This window comes from Condylura cristata, unplaced genomic scaffold (assembly GCF_000260355.1).
Source record: "Condylura cristata isolate star-nosed mole 26May11 unplaced genomic scaffold, ConCri1.0 scaffold00020, whole genome shotgun sequence".
NCBI classification, from domain to species: Eukaryota; Metazoa; Chordata; class Mammalia; order Eulipotyphla; family Talpidae; genus Condylura; species Condylura cristata.
The window spans coordinates 4,152,747-4,164,889 of NW_004567121.1; the positions used below are offsets into that span (position 1 = coordinate 4,152,747).

The 12,143-nt window shown below is 32.8% G+C and overlaps 1 protein-coding gene across 1 annotated transcript in view; it reads left to right on the forward strand.

The window, feature by feature from the left end:
- Positions 1–12,143, forward strand: part of EIF5B (eukaryotic translation initiation factor 5B) — a 53,961-nt gene that overhangs the window by 19,516 nt on the left and 22,302 nt on the right. The window contains exons 4-9 of the mRNA XM_004686162.2: positions 145–823; positions 2,329–2,552; positions 3,147–3,297; positions 7,605–7,703; positions 8,170–8,259; positions 9,755–9,829. Of these exons, the coding sequence (XP_004686219.1) occupies positions 145–823; positions 2,329–2,552; positions 3,147–3,297; positions 7,605–7,703; positions 8,170–8,259; positions 9,755–9,829 (1,318 nt within the window). The remainder of the gene's footprint in view (positions 1–144; positions 824–2,328; positions 2,553–3,146; positions 3,298–7,604; positions 7,704–8,169; positions 8,260–9,754; positions 9,830–12,143) is intronic.

Genomic DNA, 12,143 nt, shown 5'->3' on the forward strand with positions numbered 1-12,143 from the left:
TTCCATTGTATCTTCTTTGCTCCTTTGTCAAAAATTAGGTGTCCATAAACTCGTGGGTTTATATCTGGGTTTTCTACTCGAATCCACTGGTCTGTATGTCTATTCTTATTCCAGTACCATGCAGTAAAACTGTACATTTTTTAGCCAACAGAAAATAATGAAGAAGAATCCACTTCTAAACACGATAAAAAGAAGAAAGGTCAGAAAGGAAAAAAGCAAAGCTTTGATGATAATGATAGTGAAGAATTAGAGGATAAAGATTCTAAATCAAAAAAGACTGTGAAACCAAAAGTGGAAATATATTCTGGGAGTGATGATGATAATGATGACTTTAGTAAACTTAATAAAAAGCCCAAAGGGAAAGCTCAGAAATCAAATAAAAGGTGGGAAGGGTCAGATGAAGATGAAGATCACAGTAAAAGAACTAAAGAGCGTTCCAAAGTAAATTCTTCAGGAGAAAGTGGTGATGAATCAGATGAATTCTTGCAGTCTAGGAAAGGACAGAAAAAAAATCAAAAAAATAAGTCATGTCCTAATGTAGAGAGTGGAAATGAAGATGATGACTCCTCCTTCAAAATTAAGACAGTGGCCCAAAAGAAAGCAGAAAAGAAAGAGCGCGAAAGAAAGAAGCGAGATGAAGAAAAGGCCAAACTGAGGAAGCTGAAAGAGAAAGAAGAGTTAGAAACTGGGAAAAAAGATCAAAGTAAACAAAAAGAATCTCAAAAGAAATCTGAAGAGGAAGCTATAAAATCAAAAGTGACTCTTGATATTGGAGCAACCTCTACCTCGGAAGAGAAAGGAGAGACTCCCACAGCTGCTGAAGGTTGGTAATATTGAGGAGACATTTTGATTCACATTAAATCTGTTTTGATCATTACATACAAAGTCATTTGTTATTGACTGTAAAGGTACTTAATTGTAAAAGGCCTTTTAAAAATTAGATCTAAGTAATCGTTGATATTCATGTTTAAGCTGTTATATATAAAACATGTATATGTAGTATAAAATATATTTCAAATGGGTTTATGGAAAAAAGGATTTTTGTAGAATTTTGCTGCTGAAAGCAACTCTTTACTGATGATAGGCTAGAAATTACCTGATTAAAAAATTTCCTTATAACTCTTGCCAGGAAATAACTGAGTTCTTTATTTTTTTTCTAAAGATTTAGTTATTTAGAACTGGGGTACAGGCCAGAGGTGCAGGGACGTGAGAGGAATCACCAGAGATAGAGTAGGGAACAGAACAGTCCAACTGACGAAGTACACTGCTGAGGGAAGCAGTGGGTGGCTCAGGAGAGGTCTGCCATGCCATGTGAATCACCTCCGGGACCAGGGATCCAACTCATGCTGTAGTGGCTTTAGCTTCTTAGTGCTGTGCTTTAACCTGCTGCACCACCAGGCAGGGCCTCATTATAGTTTTTTTTTTTTTTTTTTAAGCCCAATCTAACCTATGAACTAGGAAGTAAAAACATGTTGAAATTACCTTTTAAACAATAATGAGCCGTGTCTCTGAATCAAAATCAGTTATCAAAGAATAAGCTAACTCAATATTCCCCTTATTCAAAATCAAAATACTTTAAAATTTAAATGATTCACACAATTTTTCTTTAGAAAACTTTGGAACATTATATAATGGGATTTTAAAGAGAAAATTATATTAATGTAGAATTATTTTTGGGCATCTTTCAGTAAAAATACCATGAATGTACATAACTTGAGTTGTTTAGTATAGTGTTGCAGAGATCTGTGAGCATGGTTATTTACATTTTTGTGTTTTGTTATAATATCCTGTTAAGGTAGCCATATTTTTTTTTTTTCAAATTTTAAGTTTTTTAATGAGATACCATGATTTTACTTCCTTAATTTTTTTTGGCAGTATAAGCTTTCTCCCCTCAGGTATCGTCACTATGGCTTTCCCATCACCAAAATGCCGATAGTTCTCCATCGTAGTTCACTTCCCCCCTCCACACCCTTCCTGGAGCTAGGCATCATTCTTATTCCCCTCTTAACAGAAGCAAAACTAGCTGCAGAATTTAAGCTGGAATTCAGAGATTCTAGATTTAGAGGTACATTAGATACAGTATTGTGTTTTCCCTGCTAACAGGCTGCTCTTGCTACCTTTGCAGCCCGTGGGACAACTCAAAGAAACATCATTTAGGCTTCCAAGGAGGCAAAATAATTGTTCTGAGCTCTTTTAGGGAATCAAGTGTACAGTGCTCTGAATACTCAAGTTCTTAGGATACCCTGATGCCTAAATAACCCAGTCTGTTACTAGTAACATTTTTGTCCCATTATAGACCTGAAAACACCTGCTTCTTATTTTTGGTAGATGACAATGAAGGAGACAAAAAGAAAAAAGATAAGAAAAAAAAGAAAGGAGAAAAGGAAGAAAAAGAAAAAGAAAAAGAGAAGAAAAAAGGACCTAGCAAAGCCACAGTTAAAGCTATGCAGGAAGCTTTGGCTAAGCTTAAAGAAGAAGAAGAGAGACAGAAAAGAGAAGAAGAAGAACGTATAAAACGACTTGAAGAATTAGAAGCCAGACGTAAAGAAGAGGTATGTTTTTATGAATTTGCATTTACTGTGTTTAACTTAAAATCTTTTTGATATAAAATATCTCTTAACTTTCTAAGTAAAAAAATTTCATAGTTGTATGGTAATTAAGTTCAATTATTTTTCTTACAGAAATTAATGTCATGACAGTCTAGTGTGAAGTTAATTAGTAATTATGTACAACATTTGAAATATTTTCATTAGTAATCTAACAATATTTTGTAAATTTCTCAAGAAACTTGAAATTTGTATTATTTTACATTTAAGTTTTTTTAAAAAAGATTTATTTATTCATATAGAACAGGGTACAGGCCAGAGCTATGGGGAGTGAGAGGATTCACCAGAGACAGCATGGGGAGCAGAACAGGTAGATGGATGAAATACACTGCTGAGGGGAGTAGCAGGCAGGTCAGGAGAGGTCTGTCACCCGATGTGGGTCACCTCTGGGACTGGGGATTGAACTTGCGCTGAAGCAGCCGTGGCTGGCTTGCAGTGCTGCACTCTAACCTGCTGTGCCACCAGGGAGGGCCCTGTTTTACATTAAAGTTTTATAATTCATTAGGCTAATATATTTTTTTTTTGACATGTACTATGTAGGAAAGATTGGAACAAGAAAAAAGAGAAAGGAAAAAGCAAAAAGAAAAAGAAAGAAAAGAACGCTTGAAAAAAGAAGGTAAACTTTTAACTAAATCCCAGAGAGAAGCCAGAGCCCGAGCTGAAGCTACCCTTAAACTTCTACAAGCTCAGGGTAAGTATTATTTTTAATTTATTGATCTATCAAGAAGTTTTTCTCAGACAATCAAATCAATATAATGATTAAAGTAGAGTGGAATTGAATGAAGAATTCCTATGAAAATGCTGTAATAAATCAAAGTGATAACATTAAAAGAAATATTTAAGTAGGTGAGGTAATGTAATTTTTAGGGAACTGACTTCTGTACTATGATTTAAAAAAACTATAAATTATCCTTAAGTTTTCTCCCAAAATAGGCAAAAATGGAGACTACAGTAAAAATGAGTTCCCGTGTATCAGTTACTCAAGTTTTAATTGTCAGCATTTGCAATCTTGTTTTATCTCCTTCTGCCTGCTTTTCCCCTGAAATATTTTAAGGTGAAGTCTAGACACATTATTTTACTATATATAGTCTGTTTCTCTCATAAATAGGGATGTTTTACTTGGTAATACAGGTAGAGTATACATTACTATATCTAGCAAAGTTAATTCATTGGGTATAATCTGATTTGTGTCCATTTTTTCTACTTTGTCTCCAAAGTGTCTTTTGTAATAATCAAATCAGGATTATATTCATACTCTGTATTTAGTTTGCTCTATCTGTCTCTCACTAATAACCACTATCACTGTTAGTTTTGGCATGCCATTTACTTGCTGAAAATGCTGGATTCTCTTTTTATCCTTTGTTAATAATAACTTCTTAGAGTTACAGCTTAATGACTTGGTGTTGGTGCTGTGCACTTCCATTGCCTCATATTAGGAAGTACATGATCTGGTTGTGTTACTTATTATAATGTTAAAATTGATTAGTGGATTTCGGTATTGGCAGAGTTACTCATTTTAAAAGTTCTCTATTTTTCATCTAATCATTTTAATGGCCAATTGATAATAACAGCTTAAGTTCTCCCTATTGCAGAATTGTAATATTCTGTTTTTCTTTGTGCATTTATTAGGTTTTTCCTAAAGAAAAACTTTAACTAAAATTTAGTTTATATAGGATAGGAAAGCCAGTATAAAAATGCTTGATTCTTTTTCTTTATTTTCAGAATAACAAATTTGTGTTCTAGCAATCTGCTAAGGTGGCCAATGAGGATTTTTTTGGGATGCATATTTTATATTAATGAATGTAATTGAAGTGTTATTTCATGAAGTCATCTAGGCCAGCAGATGCCCATTCAGCTTGTTCCTTGTGACTTTTTTCACATAAGCACAGTGTTTACTGACTTTTTGCTTGCTTTTTTTAAAAACAAGATAATTCCAAGTTCATCTTCCAACTTTTTGCCCTAGATCTGGAATCATCTATTTAACTGAGGAACCTTGATTCCTTTTAGTTTAGAGCTCACAAGGGACATACTATTAATTATATTTTTGAATATTAAGATGATTTAAAGTCTTGTTTTTGCTCTTTTAAAAAGAATATATTAGGCTCTCCTTTAATTTTCTATACTTACATTCAGAATTTTGTATTACAGTAATTTTGGTGCTTACTCTGTAATTACAGTAATAGCTACCATTTAATGTTATTTAGTATGTAATTGAGTTATAAACTCTTGACAGTTTCCTTATAAAAAAACTTGCACATATTTTCTTTCTCATCATATAGGTGGTTAAATGAATTCAGAAAGTTTAAACAGCTTGCCTTTGAAGTCTCAAAGCTAAGATATAAACTGATCTGTGTGACTCTTCCTTATTATGCATTCTATGGCTAGCCACCAGTGTGGCATCACTGTCCATTCTTCCACAGTCACATCTCCCTCTGACTGCAGTCTATATTTCACTGACAGATTCTTAATTTTCAGTGTATTGTGATAGATTGAGCTTATCTGGTTACTCTCTTCTATTTTAAGGTCTTTAATCTTAACATCGGCAACATCTGTTTTACCATGTTACATAACCTTTTCACAGGTTTTGGGGACTAAGATATGGGCATCTTTGATGGCAGTGCAGACATTATTTACATATTATAAATTTATTTTCATTAAAAATTAAATGTTTTGTGTCATGTTTTACTTACCTTTTTAAAGAAAGATTTATGTATTTTATGCATACAGAACTGAGGCACTGGCCAGAGGTGCAAGGGTGGTGAGAGGATTCACCATAGTCAGTGTGGGGAGCAGAACAGATAGATTGACAAAGTACATTGCTTAGGGGAGCAGCAGGTGAGCCAGGAGGGGTCTGCTGCGCCTTCAGGATCACCTCCTGGGTGGGGATCGAACTCCCACCTAAGCGGCTGAGGTCATTTACGCAGTGCTGTGCTTTAACCAGCTGCACCACTAGGGAGGGTTGTTTACTGTATCTTTTAAAATCCAAAATTTCTTATTAAAGGAATCAATGAATATACTAGTCTGCAATATATAACAGGTTACTTCACGCTGTTGAATTGAATTGTCTTGTTAATTTAGTTCATAAATTTGATAGTTTGAACAAAAGATAGCTAATGAAATTTGTGATCAGAAGATGTAGTAGCAGCACCACTGAAAATAAAACAATTATCTCTGTGTGTGATGTTGGCTACTTAGGGATTGGATAACTTGTTACTGCTAGCTATCATTTCTCTCAAACTGATCGGTAGGCTCAATGCAGTGCTAGTCAAAATTGTAGCAGACTATTTTGTGGATATCTATAATTTATTTCTAAAATATATGTGGAAAGATAAAGGAGTTAGAGTGGCCAAAATATCTTTGAAAAAGAACAAATTTGAAATATTTCACAACTATCAGCTTTCAACACTTTCAATAAAGCCATGGTAATCAGGACACTGATACTGGCAAAAGGATAAACAAATAGATCAGCAGAACAACAGAGTGTGTGTGGACATTTGGTAGTGGATGTGGTGTATTACATATGGTTTTTGAGGTGAGAAATTGTGCACCTGAAATCTATACAATATTGTAAACTAGAGTTACCTGTTACTAAAAAAGGTATTGGTCTGGCCCTCCCTGGTGGCACCGTGGGTTAAAGCACAGCACTGAGAATCTGGAGCTGCTTCCGCATGAGTTCGATTCCCACCTGCCCCGGAGGTGACCACATGGTGTGGCAGACCTCTCCTGACCCACCCGCTGCTCCCCTCAGCAGTGTACTTCCTCGATCTGCCTGTTCTGTTGTTCCCAACTCTGTCTCTGGTGAAGCCTCTCACCGCCCCTGAGCCTCTGGCCTGTACCCCATTCTGTATGCACAAATAAATCTTTTTAAAAAAAAAAAAAAAAAAGGTATTGGTCTTCATATTTTCCCCCTCTCTATAGTAGTTTTGGCAACAAGAAGTATTGCAACAATTAGAAATCTGTATGCCAAAAAGTCCTTACCTAGTTCCAAACTCTCATTTATTATATAAAAACTCAAAATGGAGCATAGATCAATATAAAGGAAAACATAAAAGAAAGTCTTTGTGACATTGTGTTAGAGAAGGAAGATTTGTGATTTTTAAAGTTTAACCTATAAAGAAAAAAGTAACAAAACTAAGGAAATTAACATTTGCTCTGCAAAAGATACCACTGAGAGAATATATACAAATTATCTGTACATCAGTTAATTTGTAAAAAGATTAATAGCCAGAATAATAAAGGTAACCCAAAATTCAATTATAAGAAAACCAACTACTATATTTAAAAATGGGCAAAAGATTTGAACAGAATAATTAAGGTTCTCCATATGTGAAGCATATGCTTCCCTATAGGGAAGCATAATTGTAATGTCACTTTGGAGAACTTATTTTGCTGTACATTAATAGATTTACTTAATGTTATGTTATTCCCACTCCAAAATATTTATTACACAGAAATGTTCATATGAAAACCTGCAAATAAATGTGTACAGAGTCTTTCTTTAAAATTGTTAAGTTATAACACCTCATGTCCAACTGTTGAATGAATAAAAGAACTGTGTTACATCAGTACAATGTAATGACACAGATTGATAAGTTGGTACATACAGCAATAAGAATGAGCCTCAAATCTATTACAACAGAAACCAGACTCTCTATATATAAAGTTTCATTTCTATGACATTTTTGACAAAATATTTTGAGATGGCTTAGTGGTTGTCAGGAAGTACTAAGGATATGAGTGGGGTTTGACTATACAGAAGTGTACTGGTAATGTAACTGCTCTGTACCTTTTTTACGTGGTGGTTGCATAACTGTGCTTGTAAAAATATTTTATGATATGTAAATTTTAAAATGCCTTATGTCAAAAAGATAGTTCCATAAATGGTCTATATTTTAATCTGTAAGGTGATTAAAAGGTAAGTGTAAAAATTTTAAAGATGTATTTCTTAAGTGACATGTGAGTATCAATAACTGAAGTTGTCCATTTTTTATCTCTCAGGTGTTGAGGTGCCATCAAAAGACTCTTTACCAAAGAAAAGGCCAATTTATGAAGATAAAAAGAAGAAAAAATCACCACAGCAGCTAGAAAATAAGGAAGGTTTGTATATAGAATACCTATTATTTAGAAACAATTTTGTTTGCCTTTGCCTTAATTTCAAAACGTATTCTTATAAAATGAAATCAAGTCAGAAATATGTATTGAAATATTTTCTATAATTTGTTTCTTACTGTTATTTAGCATTGTCAACTCATTCTAACAATAGGCTAGTGGTAGAGTACTTTTTGTTTAAAACACCTGGATTCTACCCTGTGAATAAGTATCTTTTAAAAAATTGAAGTATTTATTTCTTTCTTTACTTTCAGCCTACTATAATTTTCCATTTTCCCCCCTTGACTATAAAGAAAAACTAGTTTCAGATAAAACACATGACTGATGTTTAAATGTTTTCTAAAGTTGCTGAAGAAGTCAGGTTTGTAAGACTGGTTTTTATGCAACACTTAGGAATATCTTAAAAGGAGGTACACAATGAAAAAGTATTAACTTGACTTATGTCCTTTTTTAGTGTCTGAACCAATAGAATTAAGTTCTGCTATAGAAGTTGTGGAACAAGGAATACCAGAAAAAGAGGACCTACCACCTCCTGTTGAACCAGGCCAGTAACATTAGCTAATTAATAACTTACTAATAATAGAATTGAAGTGTCTTATCATTATCAGATATCTGTATAGCTTTCTTTTCTCTAGATGATAGTTTTCATTTCACTTCAAAGAAGTGTAGCATCAAGACTTTAATTTTGCTTTTTTCAGTAGTGTCAGCAAAATGTTTTATACAGATGATAGAGGTTTTAACATTTTTTTGATCATTTTATGGATCAGAAATCTTAGGTCATGGCAAGAAGTTCTGAAGTCACTTAATCCTGTAGAAGCAAATTTTTCCATCAGAAATAGACTCAACTTAATCATTTTTAATTTGTAGAAAGTATCCTCTAAGAAAAAAAGTTCTTAAGAGAAAAGACAGTGGTTACACATACATTTGATTGAATAAGGGCTAGACTCCTTAAATCATACAGTGTTGTAAATCAATGGTATGCAAATAAAACACATTTATAAATAAAAGTAAACTTGGGTGTGTATGGATTTTTAAAAGACATAAGAAATGTTATTAATTCTTATGACTAGATATTAGTAGCAGAGCCAGTATAGAGTTAAATGTATGTTTGGTCAAATCAAGAGATGATAGACTGAAGTTTTAGATAATACACAAACACTTTTAAGAATCCTTGGAAACTTTTTGAAGAATAGCGTCCCTTCTTTTCCCCCTTCCTGTTTACACTATAAAGTGGATCATTTATCTGAGCCCACTTCAACATAGAATGATGAAAATTATTAGGTTGATATGCTTGATAGTAGTTCACTATTTTAGTGTTATTTGTAGCACTTGAAAGAATTGCTAATGTAGAAGAATATTTTAGTAATGTTCTCATTATCTCTTCCTCAAGATGGCTTTTTCAAACTTGTTGACAGTTTTTATAAGGAAGCAAATACCACATGTCTTACCTTCATCTTTCATTTTAGAATAGTTTTACTTAGATTTCAGTTTTAAAAAAAAGTCATCATTTGTTAAATCACTAATGTTCAAAACTGTACCTTTCTGAGTGCTCTGGGGTAATACACATGATAATCTGTTTTTATTTTCAAATGGGGAAGTGTGTAATTTTATATTTCGATCATGTAATTTACATATAGTATCTGCATGTATTGTGGAAGGTAAAGTAAAATAAATTTTAAAGTATAAGCTGAAAGATTAGGAAAAAAAGATATGTGAAATTTCATTTGTCCTCAAGAACTGAGTGTGATCATGTACCTTTTTCAAGAACTGAAGGAACATTTCAGTGTTCGAATTTCTAATATCTTAGTTACTTCAAATACAAAATCTGGTTGTTTAATGTGGTATATTCAGAAGGAAATTGAAGTATTTAGTAATGGTAAAATTGCAACTTTTTAGCTGTATTTAGGTAATTTCAAAGATAATTATGTTTTTGTTTTTTTTTTTTTTGCATAAACATTTCTGTACTGTCCCATTTTCTTCTGTTGGCAGTCTCATATTGCTAGATAACTTTTGTGTCTTTGATTAAAACTTATTTCCAGAAGAGGAAGAAGAAACTGAGGATGCTGGATTGGATGATTGGGAAGCTATGGCTAGTGATGAAGAGAGAGAAAAAGGTGACTAGCTCTTAAGCATATGTTGTTAATTTGTTGCTGATTAAAGATGTATATGTTTAAAGGAGTATTTTCCTAAGTATGAAAGCCGTGTGAACATTTCTAAGGATAGGAGCTATCTTGATCTTTGCTGTTGGTCCAAAATCTTCATTGGACCTTCAATTTATGGATAATTATTTTCTCAGATTATGTAAGTTACTTCCCTAGGATTTAGAATGCATTTTTTTTATAGTGATAAGTTTAAAAATGGGTTTAGGTTACTAAAACCTATAGTTTAATTCTTAATAAACCTTAGGTTGTTATACAAAGATAATATAATTCCTAACAACTGTGAATGGAAAGTTTTGTGTTTTTTTTTTTGTCATTACTTTTTGTCTCTTCCTACAAAATTTGCAAAAAAATCTGGTTCAATTTGCTGATTTTTCTAAGTTCTTGAGATGGATATTCAGCTTTTTAGTTTTTCAGTCTTTAACTCCTAAATACATTTTTAGAGCTGTAAGTTTTCTGATTTACCTTTCTGTTAAATCGCCCACCATGATTGTAGGTTGTCTCCCTGAGTTCTATCAAATTTTCTTTATATATTTTGATGCCATATTAGGTGAATACAATCTTGTATCTTTCTAATGAATTGATCTAATTACTATTGTATTAATACATTATTTCTAGCAATGCCTTTTGCCTTAAAGTCTACTTAATCTGATGGTAATATAACTACACCAGATTTGATTTATATGATCTTTTTTATCTTTATTACCATTTCTATATCATACCCAGTCATCAATCTTTGTACATTTAACATCTAATCTAATTAATGAAGTTATTAATTTTATGTATCTTATTTGTATGACTGTTTCTTTTTCTCTCAACCATCTTTTGGATTTCCTTTTTTTATTCTCCTTTTATAAACTTGGAAGTTGTGTACTTTTCCACTTGTTTTTAGTGGTTTCTAGATTCCTAGAGACTTTCAGTATGCATCTTTGAACTACCAGTGTCTTAAATAAGTTACCTTCATTCCACATGATTTAAAGGCTATAGAATATATGAGTAATATTTAGCCAGTTGTCAATTTATATACCATTGCTTCCATTTGATTCTCATTTTAAACCCATACTATCTTAAACCCATACTATACAACTATTTTTTTATGTTAATATTTGAGTTTCCACATATTCTTAACATTTTATTGTACTTCATTTCTTATGTTTCTAACCCTCATTTGGGATCTTTCTTCTGAAGAACACCTTTTAGAATTTTGAATTATGCCTTCCACTGTTACTTTCCTAAAAATATCTTTATGTCGTTTTTATTCTTGAAAGGGTATGTTTTCTGAATGAGGGATTCTTTGATGAGATTTTATTATGATTCCTTTGTCTTGGAACTTACTGTTTCTGTTGAGAAATAAGTTATTAGACAAAAAAATTTCTTATCTCTGTGATGTGATCAGTGTTGCTTTCTTATTCTGCTTGTGGGCTTTTATGAAAGTAAGACCATGTTTTTATCAGTTTTGCAGTGTTATAAGCTATTATTTTTCTTCATGGATTCCAGCTAGACCTAGATAGGCCTTATCATTGTTTTGTTTTCCCTATTCTATATTTTCTACCTTCGTGAATCTCAGTTGTTCATTCTAGATTATTTCTTTGGTCTGCCTTAATCATTCATTTTCTCCTCAGCTGTTTCTACTCTGCCCTATCTCTTGAATTCTAAATTTTGTCTCATATTTTCCAGTTTGAGAAATTCCAGCTAAACTTTTAAAAATATTTTTTATTTATCTTCTAAAATTTTTAATCTTGTCTTTTGCTTCCTGGATGTTAGAGGTATAGTCATTTTATAATTTTGGTTTTACCACTTCAATATATGGTAGTACTGTGGGTGTTCTGTATGCGCTTTCCTCATGTGAATTATTTTCTCTTGTGGCTTGTTGTTTTTATATCTTTTGCTAGATATTATACTTGTAAAACTGTGGCAATAAACTGAGGTCAAGAATGTTTCCTTTGGTGAGAATTTATATGTACCAGGAGCCTGAGTGAACCAGCAATATGGAATCATCTTATTTTAAATTTAGAATTAATGAATGTAGAGGTGATCTGATAGGGGAAGTCTGTTTACTTCTTGTTCATCCTTACTGGCTGGGATGCAGTTCTTTATGATTTCATTCCACAGTAAGGGTTTACCCAATGTGTATCTACCTTACCCTCCCCACAGGTCCACCAGAATCTTTGGCAGGCCTGAACTCCCAATGCCTGGATCCCTAAGCACTTAGAGGCTATTAAAAACTGTTTTGCTTTTCAGCTGCCTCCTAGTCTAGAATGAACAAATC